The 12,270-nt window shown below is 46.3% G+C and overlaps 1 protein-coding gene across 6 annotated transcripts in view; it reads right to left on the bottom strand.

Annotated features, from left to right (window-relative positions):
• Positions 1 to 2,245: 2,245 nt before the first annotated feature.
• Positions 2,246 to 12,270, bottom strand: part of Ercc6l2 (ERCC excision repair 6 like 2) — a 90,952-nt gene continuing 80,927 nt past the window's right edge. Inside the window, exons 18-20 of one of the 6 annotated variants that reach the window (XM_038333126.1) lie at positions 9,937 to 10,106; positions 4,217 to 4,304; positions 2,246 to 2,939 (exon numbers count right to left, since the gene is read on the bottom strand). In XM_038333126.1, coding sequence (XP_038189054.1) covers positions 2,928 to 2,939; positions 4,217 to 4,304; positions 9,937 to 10,106 — 270 coding nt within the window. In that variant the 3' untranslated portion in view covers positions 2,246 to 2,927. Of the gene's footprint in view, positions 2,940 to 4,216; positions 4,305 to 4,998; positions 6,137 to 9,936; positions 10,107 to 11,248; positions 11,368 to 12,270 lie in introns of those variants that run through there. The other 5 variants (XM_038333127.1, XM_038333125.1, XM_038333124.1 and 2 more) reach the window with 5 other exon arrangements.

The following is a 12,270-nucleotide window of genomic DNA, read 5'->3' as shown; positions in this document are numbered from 1 at the left end:
TACTTAGTGTGTGGTGTGTGTCCCTGGTGTGTGATGTGTGTCCCTGGTGTGTGTACCTGATGTATGATGTGTGTAGCTGATATATTATGTATGCACTTGGTGTATGATGGTATGATGTGTACCTGGTGTATGATATGTGTACATGGTGTGAGGTGTATGCACCTGGTGTGTGGTGTGTATGGCAGGTATGGTAAAAGGAATATAGTGTGTGTACATGTGGTGCATGGCGTATGCTGTCTGTGCTAACAGCAAATGAAAGGACACCTGCAGGATGTCAAGGAGTTTGTTGAGGCTGAGCAGTAGCTCCCCACTTGCTGGTGGTGGTGGTGTCTGTAGTGGCATTTCAATTGTATTTTAATAAATAAAGACTGCCTGAAGATCTGAGAGTAAAAGAGTCCCACTGGCCAGCCTTACAGACCAGGTTACTGTAACACACACCTTTAATCCTAGTAGCCACCCTAGTTTCCATGCCTTTAATCCCAGCCCAAAAGAGGATTATAAAATGGGAGGAAACAGATCTCAACAAACACTCTCATTCTGAGATCCCTGGAGACAGGATTGCCATTTCAGACTGAGGTCGAGGTAAGAGCCAGTGGCTGGCTGTTCTGCTTTTCAGATCTTCAGATTGAACCCCAATTTCTGACCCTGAGTTTTTATTAATCTGCATCAGGTGTCCTTCTGTGCAGAGAACATCCAAAACCGCTGGCCCACAGGCTGGCCTCCCACAGCCCATTCTCTCTCTGCGGTCTTCTATGCCCGTTAACAAGGCTTCACCTCGTGTTCTGCACCGTGCAGTTGGCACTCAACCCAGACTTGTTCCTGGGTAGGGGCTCTGCCAACTGGGTCTGAGTTGTTAGCTGAGCAGGTGGCAGGAAGGAACTTGCTCCACACTGTTGCTGCCATTTCCCCTGGAGCAACCCCACACTATAGGTGACTTCTGATAGTCTAGTTTGTTTCCTGAACTCCAGAAGCTGCGGCTACAAAAAACCGGCACAAGCTACCTGGAGAACTGTTCTCTGTGACCAGGGAGAGCCTGTGGTCAATTCCAATTGCTCTGAGTGGCTGCTTCTGGACCTTGGTGGCTGTTACTACAGAGCACTATATCTGAATCCTTTGCTGTGCTGTCCTCATGTGGTCCCTCTGTTGAGGCTTGTCTACTCCACTTGTCTCAGTTAGGGTTTCTATTGCTGTGAAGAGGACCATAACCACGCAGCTCTTGTAAAGGAAACCATTTAATTGGGGTGGCTTGCTTACAGTTCAGAGGGTTCAGCCCATTATCACCATGGTGGGATAGAGTAGCATATAGGTAGACACAGCACTGGAGAAGTAGCAGGCAACAGGAACTGGTCTGTGTGTTACACCAAGCAAAGCTGGAGCAGCTCTCAATGCTAAGTCCTTTCTCGTTGTAAGAAGCTGCTTGTTTGTTTTCCTGGCCGCTCAGACTCTTGAAATAATCACACAGAAACTATATTAATTAAATCACTGCCTGGTCAATTACTCAAGCGTATTGCTAGCTAGCTCTTACATCTAGAATTAACCCATCTCCATTATTTTATATTTTATCATGAGGCTCGTAGCCTACTGGCAAGGTTTCAGTGTCCTTGTCTAGTGCTGGCTCCACATCCAATGCAGCCTTGAGGTATAGTAGATGTCACCAGTGTCTTTCTAGCCCCATGTGGGGACTGGTTGCTGGGCAACTGGGGCGGGGTGAGGCTCAGTGTTTCCTTTGAAACTGAGGTTTAACACAGAGAGCACTGAAAACATAGCTGGACAGGAAAGTGGGCTTACAATCATGTGGCTCATTCTCAAGAGAACCCTACTGATTAGCTGGGACTTAGTGACACAGTCCTATAACCTCTAACAACAGGAGGACCAAGTATTCAAGGTCATTCTCACTTACATCAGGAGTTTAAGGCCAACCTGGGATACTTGAGATCCTCTCAAAACAAACAAACAAACAAACAAACAAACAAACAAACCCTACCAGAATGGTAAGGAATGGCAGGATGATATAGTACTTGCCTCCAGAAGAAAACTAAGTCTTTATGGATCTATACAGGAAAAGAAACTAAATTTTCAGAAAGCTGCTTAAAGTCACATAGGCTAGCCCAAGCACAAAGCATTATAGGTAATCGGTCAGTGCGCAGAAGCAGAAACAGGTTCAGCTAACAAATCAAGGTCTCCTGCTCACTGCCACCCCAGAGTCTCTGTTTCAAGCCACAGGAGATGGGTGGGGATCAGGCTTTCCTTGTTAACTCCTAGGCAGAAAAACAGGGCCAGAGACCCAGTAATATTTTTTTGGGGGGAGGGAATGGGATGGGGAAAAGGCTAGAAAGGCCTCTTGTTGATTCCAGATTTCCCAGCCACAATTTTAAGAGAGTAATCCCACTCCTCCCAGTACAATGGAAACCAAAGGGCATGGCCAGAGCCTGGCAGTTGGGGATCTAAGGGCAGAGCGGGTATGGAGGGCTCTGAAGAGGTTGTGTTGGCAGGAGAGAAAGCAGAAGAGTGTCTCCGTCTATCCTGTATCTCGTGGACACTGCCAATGAAGAGTGACGTCATGGCCTTGGGTGGATGGATAGGGGGGCACTCCAAGGCTCAGGGGCCAAATGCAGGGGCAGTGCTAGCCTCTGACTCAGAAGTCTAAACCATAGAAGGCTCGTGCAAACACGGGGGGGGGGGGCTGTGAAGTATAGCAAAGTAAATCCGACTAGACGTCACCTGCTTGAACCACTTAGTGACTAGAGCTGGCATCCAGCTGCTCCCAGGACACAGCTTGCAGCTGCAGGTCCTTCCACCCAGGGTGGTGGTGGCTTTCAGGAGAATCTCAGGTAGAGGAGAAACATAGTTGGAGCAGCTGTTGCCGATTCAGGGCTGTGTGGCTTCCGTGCCTCAGTTTCTTCCTCAATAAAACAGATAATACCTGCTCAGGAGAGCTGCTGGGCAGATTAAGCATGAAAATCACTTGAAATGTTAAACAAACGACACAGTAAATACTCAATAAATGTGAACTGATGCACTTATTCCCCAGCACAATCCCTTTTAACCCACTCTAACAGAGGAAACGAGAGGTTTACTGCAGCCAAGGTCCCTGTGTTTCAACAGGCTTTGGGGATGCGGTGTGGAAAATGGATTAGAGAGGGAGGAGGCTGGAGCCTGGGAACCCAGGGAGAAGTCTGCAGGCATCCAGATGGGAGGTGGAGGGACGGAAACTCTAGGTTCTTGGCAGTGGGATTCAGGAAATATTTCAGAGACATTCTCTCCAGGACGTGATAACAGGTTGGGAATGGAGGTTTGGCAGAAGGCGCTGGCTTTGAGGGAAGCATGAAGGTGGGAGGGCAGGGAAGGCAGCAGCAGGGCTCGTCCTAGGGAGTGTGTGGCCTAGGACTGGAGGCCAGACAACGCAGGGCGTGCACAGGCTGGGGAGTGCTTCTGGACGTGGGGGGTCGCTTCCCGGGGCAGCTGGCCGGGGAAGCTAGGTGGAGTACGCCAAGGTGCTAAGTCTGACTTCCTCCCCAGCAAGCCTGCCGTGTGTTTGCGGGGCGTGCCTGGCCGAGTCCCCAGTGGGCTCGCTAACACTGCGCCTGGAATCGGCCAGATCCATCTTGCCAGCTTCCCATTTCCTTCCTTGCTCGGCAGCTCTGTCTAGGTGCTTGCAGGGAGGGCGGCGCCTCTGGCCTGCAGCTTCAATTCTAACCACTCTAACCGGGGACCAGTAGAGAGTGATTTAGACAGCGGAAATCACTGCCTCTGGCCTCCAGGGGGCGGGACCTCTCCACCTGAGGTCCATTCACCCAGGCCACCGCGCCAAGCTGCACCCCTGCCCGGGGTCCCCACCTGCTCCTGCCTAATGGACCTCCGCTTGGACCCTCGACTGGCCACACGCACTAGGCGACCATCCCCACCCTCCTGCCAAAATATTATGGGGGACCCCACAAGATCACAGACGTACAGTGTTGTTCCCCGCCCCCTTGCTTTGAGGCTCGGGCTCTTCAAGCTCCCTGCACATCCACGGCTTCACGCTGTGAGGGATGCAGGATGCCCGTTGGTGGTAGATAACAAGCTTCCCAATGGCTTGAGCTCCAGAGTTTTCCGTCGCTGCCTCCAGATTAGCCTTTCTTCTCTTTTAAGGCAGTGTGTGTGTGTGTGTGTGTGTGTGTGTGCGCGCGCGCGCACACACACGCGAAGTTCAGGCTTTGCGGGAGTTGCCACCCACCGAAGTGCTCATTTGTGGTCCACAGGGTCTGCAGTTTGCCAGAAGTGTGGGGCCAAGCTCAGTTGGCTGTGGTACATCCTGCTGCAGGCTGAAAAAGAAAAGCCCAAGAGTTGTGCCATGCCCAGCTTGAGAAGGTCAGCCACCTTCTGAGTGGCAGGCCTATACCTGGATGATCCCTGGGTGTGTCTCTAAGTACCCAGGAAGTTAAACAAACTGTCAACAACTCTTAGTTTGACTAATCCAAAGCCTGCTCCTCTTCTTGCTCCCTGGGGAGTGGCAGGGGAGGGGCAGCAGGGACTGGAGAAACCTTTGGGAGCCTGTTTCTTGTTTCTGTTAGTGGGTGTACAGCCCTTACTGGGGGCTGGTTTCTGCCCATGCAAACAAAACTCTTAACTCACCCACCCCCAGCCAACTATGAATGATCATGGCCCTGGATCACAGATTCAAGTTACTGCGTTCCAACACTCTAACAGGTTCAAGAGGTTCTTACAGTAAAGGAAAAAAGAAAGTAGTAAATTTAAAACGCTCCAGCGTGGGGGGAATCTGGAGAGCCTGCTATTTTTCTGACCGGATAGTTCCTCGCATCAGTCCTGCAGACTTGGCTGAATGTGGGCAGGCACCAGCCCCATACCCTCAGTGTGCCAGTCACAACCCAGGGGCTATGCAGACCTGGTGCTCTGCAGACAGGACCTCCCTGCCTTCACCTACACAGCCAAGCACCAATCCCAGACCACAGCAGCTGAGAAAAAGCCACCAAGTAAACAAATCCAACAATGAGAACATTTCAGAGTGTGCAAGCCACATATATTAAGTTCATTGAAAGAGGTTTCAACTAAAATCAAATGTCTGTTCACTTCCTTCCACTTAAATACAATTACTAGATCACAGCAATGTGAGAGGTTAAGGCGCTGGTGCTCTGGCCAATGATAACAATCCCAGTACCACAAACGCTCACACAACGGCGCATCCAAGTTCTACTCTCTCTCTGTACTGGCTATGCTTTCATCGTCCTCTGAGTTAAACGTCTTCCACAAAAACTTCTCATTTGTTTTCCAAAGGGGAGCTTCCAGTTCATCTTTCCTTTTGGAGACTGTGGAGCGGGGAGCCTTGGTACACAGAGTCTCTATCACTGCCAAGTCAGTGAGTTTGCTAAGGCTGTCATCATTCTGCTCATCCAACATGTCCCAGAAGTCTCTGGGTCTCTGCTTTGCTTTTGTCACAGATCTTGAAAGAACGCTATCTGGCAGCTGTGTGGGACCCTCCCCGCAGCTTTTAAAGAGGTCATTAAGAATAGAGGTGTCACCGAGTAAGTCTTCCACAGGAGCTTTTTCTGACGCTGGGTTTTCTACCCTGCTGTTCCTCAGCTTGAGAAGTGATCTGTCCCTGGAACTGCACGCCCCTGGGGAATTCTCTCGCTCTGTCTCTGGGGCTCCAGGCTTGCTGTTTGGACAGAAGAGTGTCATGCTGTTCCTGGGTGTGTGGCCATTTCTCTCACTGTCGCTCTCTTGAGTAAAGCTGACAGACAATTTCTTAATTTTTGTATCACCAGAAAATATCTCTTCTCCATGGGAACCATGATTTTGAAATCTGTTTGACTTTCCTTTATATAGTTTTGGGTTGTAAGCTTGAGACATTTTGTTGGTGGGATCATTGCGTGACCAAGTGTTATCATTTGAGCGCTGTTCTTTTAAAAGAGATTCTTTTCCTTTGGATTTATTCTTGACCCTGTCTTCCTGCTTGTGGACAGATCTGGTCGACTCTGGGGCAGAACTCACGAAGAACCCCTTTACCTCTGGGTGCCGAGGGCTGTAGAAGTCCCTGAGCAGTCTCAGTCGCTCCTCAGACGTGGCACTGGTTACCTGTCTAGCAAACTCCTGTACAGATGACTTGTAGTAGGAGGCCATTTCTTCAAACTGCTTTCTAAAGATTGGATAGACAAAGCAAGGAGTTACTATTTTGTATTGCATTTACAATTTATTTTGAAAGAGATAATCAGAAGGCTGTTGAGATGGCCCAGCAGGTACAAGTGAAGAGGACCTGCATTCAGTCAGAACACATGCAAGGGTGGAACGAGAGAGCAACTCCAGACCGCTGTCTTCTGGTCTCCACATGCTCTGTGGCGCGTGTGCCTGTGCTCGCACACTGCAGTGGAGTTAAGGACTTTTAATGTGCTTGGTAGCAGCGACAGGAAACAAACACAGAACAACGCACCTTGCCCTTTGGAATATCAGCTTGACTCCATCCTCGGAGAATGTGCCTCTTCCCTAATGCTACCAGAAACGGTCTTTTAGCTTATTAAATCATCAGCTTTTTCCATGACTCTGATTTATACTATTATGTATTTTCTGGGAATTATGAGAACCCAGCAGGCTACTCCTCCAGTTAGTCAATTTATGACTGACATGAGAATCATCATTAAATACTCTGTTTTTGAGAATCTATACTGCATTCAAGTCTCAGAATAATATTGTTAAAGAATGGCTTTGATAAATGGAAAATTCTGAAAAAAAATTCCCTTTCCCCCTTCTTTCACAGTATAGAATTTCACAGGGCTTTGGTTGAGCTTTAAAGAAAGCCCTATAACTGTAGTCTGGTGTGGGAGGTCCTTCTGTCTGTGTTGCTTTTCTTGGTTAATGAATAAAGAAACTGCCTTGGCCTGATAGGGCACAGCTTAGGTAGGTGGGGAAGATGGGGCTGAATGCTGGGAGAAAGATGGGCGGAGTCAGAGACGCCATGGATCCACCACCAGAGTCAGCTGCAGATCCTTGCAGGTAAGCCACAACCATGTGGCGACACATAGATTAGTAGAAATGGGTTAAATCAAGATGTAAAAGCTAGCCAATAAGAAGGCAGAGCTAATGGGCCAAGCAGTTATTTAATTAATACGGTTTCTGTGTGGTTATTTCGGGGCTAAGCTAGCCAGGGTGGCCGGGAACCACCAAGCACCCCTTCCTCCTACAGTAGCCCCCCACCTCCACCCCCAATTGATTCAACCTGTGCAGACAGCTAATCTTGGAAGCCGGAGCCCATTTTTACTGAGCATGGTGGTGTGTACAGCTACATGCCTAGTACTCAAGAGACAAGAGGATAGAAAGTTTGAGGCAGTATGGGCTACTTAGTTTGTTTTTGACTCTGTCTCAAAAACAAACAAACTAACGAACAACCCCCCCCCAACCAAATAAACAAAGTAAGATGTTATTTGAAGACACAAAGTGCCTTCCTAGAGTAAGATACTAACAAACACTTCTCTATGTACACACACAAATGGGCCTTCTGGAACCCTGGTAAAGTGGAGGCAGAAAAACTATTTAGGTTCCTTGAGCCATAGACTGCTACTTTCCACAGTGAAGGATTTAAAATCTAAAGTGTACTTATCCCCTAAACTACACTGAAGTTCAATGTGACAGCATCGGCAAAAGGACCTATAGGATCAAAGTAAAGTCATGGGTAGGGCATGGACCCCACGGGACTAATGTCTTCATAAGGCAAGAGAATAGGGAACTAGCACAAGGGTGTTTTCAAAAGATCCCAGTTTTGAGCCAGGCTTGGTAACATATGCTTGTGATCCTAACACTCTGGATGTGGAGGCAGGAGGATTGAGTTCTTGATCAACCTCAGCTATATGGTAAGTTTGGAGCCAGCCTGCCTCATCTCCCTCCCCACTGAAAAAATAAGGTACAGCGTATGGCTTTGCTGATGCTGCAGTTGGGACATAAGTTGGGAAACCTAAGTATCTGTAAATTTTTCTTCAGATAAAAACCAAAGCCAATTCTGCAGCACATGTGAAAGGCTCCCCAGTTTTAGTGTTGTATTTCACTTTACACAACAGGTCTCTGATGGGGTTAAAGACTAGAAGATAATCATAGTTACTTTTCTCTCCTGACTTAGTCAAGTTATTTATAACACAGGACTTAGACTCCTTAAAATAAAATAATTATCATTTAGCATATGTTTCTTGCTTAATATTGTTTATGCTGGTTGTAATTCTAATTTTTATACTTGATATCTGTTCTTATTGTATATAGTTTTGTATTGGGTTTGGAATTCTCTTATTTAGACAAAAAGAGGAGGTGCTGGGAAACTCTTTCAGGCAATGGCCTTTGAGATGCTGGACCAGGTTGGGCATGGCCTTGGGTACTAAAAAACGTGTGCACACTTGCACGCTCTCTCTCTCTCTCTCTCTCTCTCTCTCTCTCTCTCTCTCTCTCTCTCTCTCTCTCTCTCTCTCTGCTGTTGGATTCAGTTCCTGTTCTCTGCTCATGCTTAGAACTGTAATCTGTGAGTTCCCCCTAAATAAAGAACCCTTTATTATTCTTAATTCTGAGCTAGTGTGGAACTACCTTATTCGTGTTCACCTACACAAATCCATTTCCAGGACCTAGTAAATGTTTTTTTTTTTTTTTTTTAACTTATATTTATAAGGCTTTAGTGACCAAGAGGATTTTAAGTGATGTCTTCTATTTATCTAAGACTTGGTGGCACCTCTGTCTAGCAGATGCCAAAGCAACCTGAAAGGATGCACGCCCTCACCTGGGACTCTGGGTGGGTCGTCCCTGGGAGGAGTGCTGCTTCAACACTATTAGCCCATGAAACCTTGAGTGAATTATGCTCATGGCTGCACAGAAGGATTATTTTTTGCCTTCCAACTCATTTTCTTAATTCTGGGACTTCAACAGAATTTTTTCTAAGAATTCAATGAAAATGCAAGGTGTAATTAGGAACACAAGCTAATCACTTTTGTGAGAAAAAAAAAAGTAGTAGAGTAGCTTTAGGAAAAGGGAAAAGGGAAAAACCAGCGAGGAGTCATCTGGAAGTCACGACGGCTAACGTTCCAAAGCTTGTCTACTCTTGGGAAGGAGCTGGACCACATCTGCTATCACCATGCCACTGCCTTTGCTTTCTGGGGGCTGGAGGTGTTGAAAGGCCATCATGTGGCTGCTACAAGACCTGTCTTGACTCTGACTGACTATGATGGCAGCAGGAAGGGTATTACTCTTTACCTTTCACCGAGCAGGGGACATTTCCTCTGTGGGCTGTGAACAACGAGAGGACAAGAAGAAACCACCGCTGTCCTTCCCTCCTCTGAACCCACGTTTCTTAACGACTAGGGAAATACAGTTGCCTTCTAGAGGAGTAACTGATCTCAATGAAAAGGTACACCCTGCAGGAATCACTGCAGCAAGCCTGCCTGGCAGGACAAGGTGTGGCCTCATGCCAGCTCTATGGGTTACTGCGGGGCTTGCTGCTCCTTTCCTGGCACCTCAGAGACAAACGCTGAGCGAGAGCCAGTATCATTTCCACTGTCCAGAGGCCCGTGGACCAGGCTTATGGGGCCACCTCACCAACTCTTGATGCCATTCTTGATAACATTAACACTTGCTTGTGGAGCTCCCACTGAACTCCTGGCTTATTCATCTCTTCACCCAACCCTGGAGACAGCCTCATTTCCATGTTAGTCCCCACTAAATCTCTGTAACCCCAGAATTTAGCAAGTTAAAGCATGAGATTCATAACACCAGTCTGAACTATACATAGCAAATTCCAGGCCAGTCTGAGCTACTTAGTGAGAGCCTATCTCAAAAGCATTTATTTTTAACATAGAAAAGTTCTGATTTTCTGAAATTTGGATGTGAGGTATGTTTTTACATTATATACTTTATGATGAAGCTATACATCTTCTGAGAACTGGCCTGAGTCTAGAGTTACCACAGATAACATACCTGCGGATTCCTTTTGGTGTTTCTCCAATGATGAAGGTGGTCTGGTTAGTACGGTAGACATCTTTCTTTTTCTGGCTCACAGGGTGAGATACACACAGAGGAGAGGAAATGGTTCCATCACTTGGGGACTCATCTTTCTCTGAGTGTGCGTTCACTTTATTTTTGTATGTCTGTAAAAAAGGAAATAAAAACTAAGTCTGAAAAAACAGTTTTGGTTCAACAAGACAAAGAAGATCACACTTATTTCCCAGATAATCTTTACAGTAAAGCAGATCCCAGTATTCAACTGGAGCAACTGTTGGAGGATATTAGTCTAGACCTGAAAAGGACAGAGTATGGGAAATGAGGTATTGTCTGCTGTCAAGGATATGGATGTACTGATACACAGGCTGACAGCCACTACCCTAAGGATAATAACCAATGATTAAATGAATGAAGGTTCACAATTGGTCTATCTAGGTAAGGTGTGGTTGTCCACACCTCTAATCTCAGCATTTTGGAGGCAGATCAGGCAGGCATTGAAGTCATTCTGAAGAATACAGGGACTACCAGGCCAGCCTGAACTAAAGAAACCGAATCTCAAAAAATAATACAGGACTAGAGATAGATGCTTGCATGCAGGCCTGATAACCAGATCCCACAAGGAGGCAGGAGAGAACCAACACCTAGAGATCAGTTGTCCCCTAACCTACATATGCATGTTATAGCACAGACATGTGCTCCCCGCCTTGAAAATAAAAAAATTAAAAATAAAACCAAAAAGTCTACCTAATTTATTTGTATTTTTGTAAAAGTTATGCAGCAGTTTTTGTTTAATTTTATATAAGCACATAAACTAGAAAAAGGAACCATTATGCAGCAAAAGGAGAAACCAATTTCATAAGTCCTCTGTTAGGCTGAAGAATATTCAGTATTTTAAAAATATCATCAATCAGGTAGTGGCAGCACACACCTTTAATCCTAGCACTCGGGAGGCAGAGGCAGGCGGATCTCTCTGAGTTTGAGGCCAGCCTGGTCTAAAGATGGAGTTCTAGGACAGCCAGGGCTACACAGAGAAACCCTGTCTCAAAAACAAACAAAACCACTCTCTGCATTGTCTACAGTTTGTATGTTATAAACAAAACCAAACTTTATAATAATTTTATGGGCTGTTGTTTAATGTCAGGAAAAGATATTATATGTTTCTAATCTCAATGGCAACTGTGGCCAGGTATAAAGTTCTACTCCATTCCAAAAATAAAAATAATAGAGACAAATTTACAACAACAAAAACATACTTAAGTTCACAAGTAAGAAAACCAAACTTTCTAGCTTCCAAAACCAAAGAAATGACACAGCAATGAGTGGGAGCCCAGCAGGCCACAGGTTAGTATTCTAGAACATGGCCCGCAGGACCTGTGCGGAGCTGGGAGATGGAAATGATTTAACTCCCTGAAATAAAACAACAACAACAAATAAACAACAAACAAACAAGCTAGGAAGATACCGTGCAAGCATGGAGATCTGTTTGGGGCTGGCTAGGTGACTTGGTGGGGAGAGGCGTGCTCTGAAGCCTGAAAACCTAAGCTCCATTCCCAGAAAATACACGTGGCTAGAGAAAACCAACGTCTCAAGTCTCTCTCACCACTACTGCACTAACATACGCACATATGCACACTAACTAAAGAGTGTTAGCACTTCTACTAATGATAAAGGGTCTGAGTTTAACCTTAGGACTCATCAAAGCTGGATGCAGTGGGGCACGCTTGTGAAGCCGTTGCTGGGGAAGAGGCAGGAGGTTCCTAGGGCGCACTGTTCCAAGGAACACAAGATACATTTGTGCACATACATGTACCCACCTGTATACTAGAAATACACGGAGCAGCAATAGCAGGAGCATCAGTGGCAGCAATGCTGGAGATGTGGTAAATGTTTGTCTAACAATCAGTGCCTTAGTTCCCCCAGCACTCCCCTCCCCACAAGAAGGCTAGACAAGCCTAAACGGGTACACAGAACAAAAGTAAGGGCTATCTTCTTACTTCTTACCCTAGACAGTAGAACTGTTGTGGGAACTCCTTTAGAGGTTCCTTATAAAAGGCCCATTTGGGTATAGTATCTAAAAAGTATCTAGAAAGAACCACTAGAGACAAACAGAATGGCCAGCTGGTGACAATCGGAGGATTTTGTACATGCTGTTTGGTAAGAAAAGCTAAGCTGAAAACTGGCCAAGAACCAGTGAAAACTAGAGTCCAGCGAGGTCCAAATACCAGAACAGTGTAAGAAGGCTTCCTGAATCAAAAGAAGGCTTATGATTCAGTTGGGAAAGAAATTAAGAGAGTCCTAAAGAACACTAAA

The sequence above is a fragment of the Arvicola amphibius genome, chromosome 6 (genome assembly GCF_903992535.2).
Source record: "Arvicola amphibius chromosome 6, mArvAmp1.2, whole genome shotgun sequence".
NCBI classification, from domain to species: Eukaryota; Metazoa; Chordata; class Mammalia; order Rodentia; family Cricetidae; genus Arvicola; species Arvicola amphibius.
The sequence above is the reverse complement of the archived record's forward strand: the minus strand, read 5'-3'. Positions and strand labels throughout refer to the sequence as shown.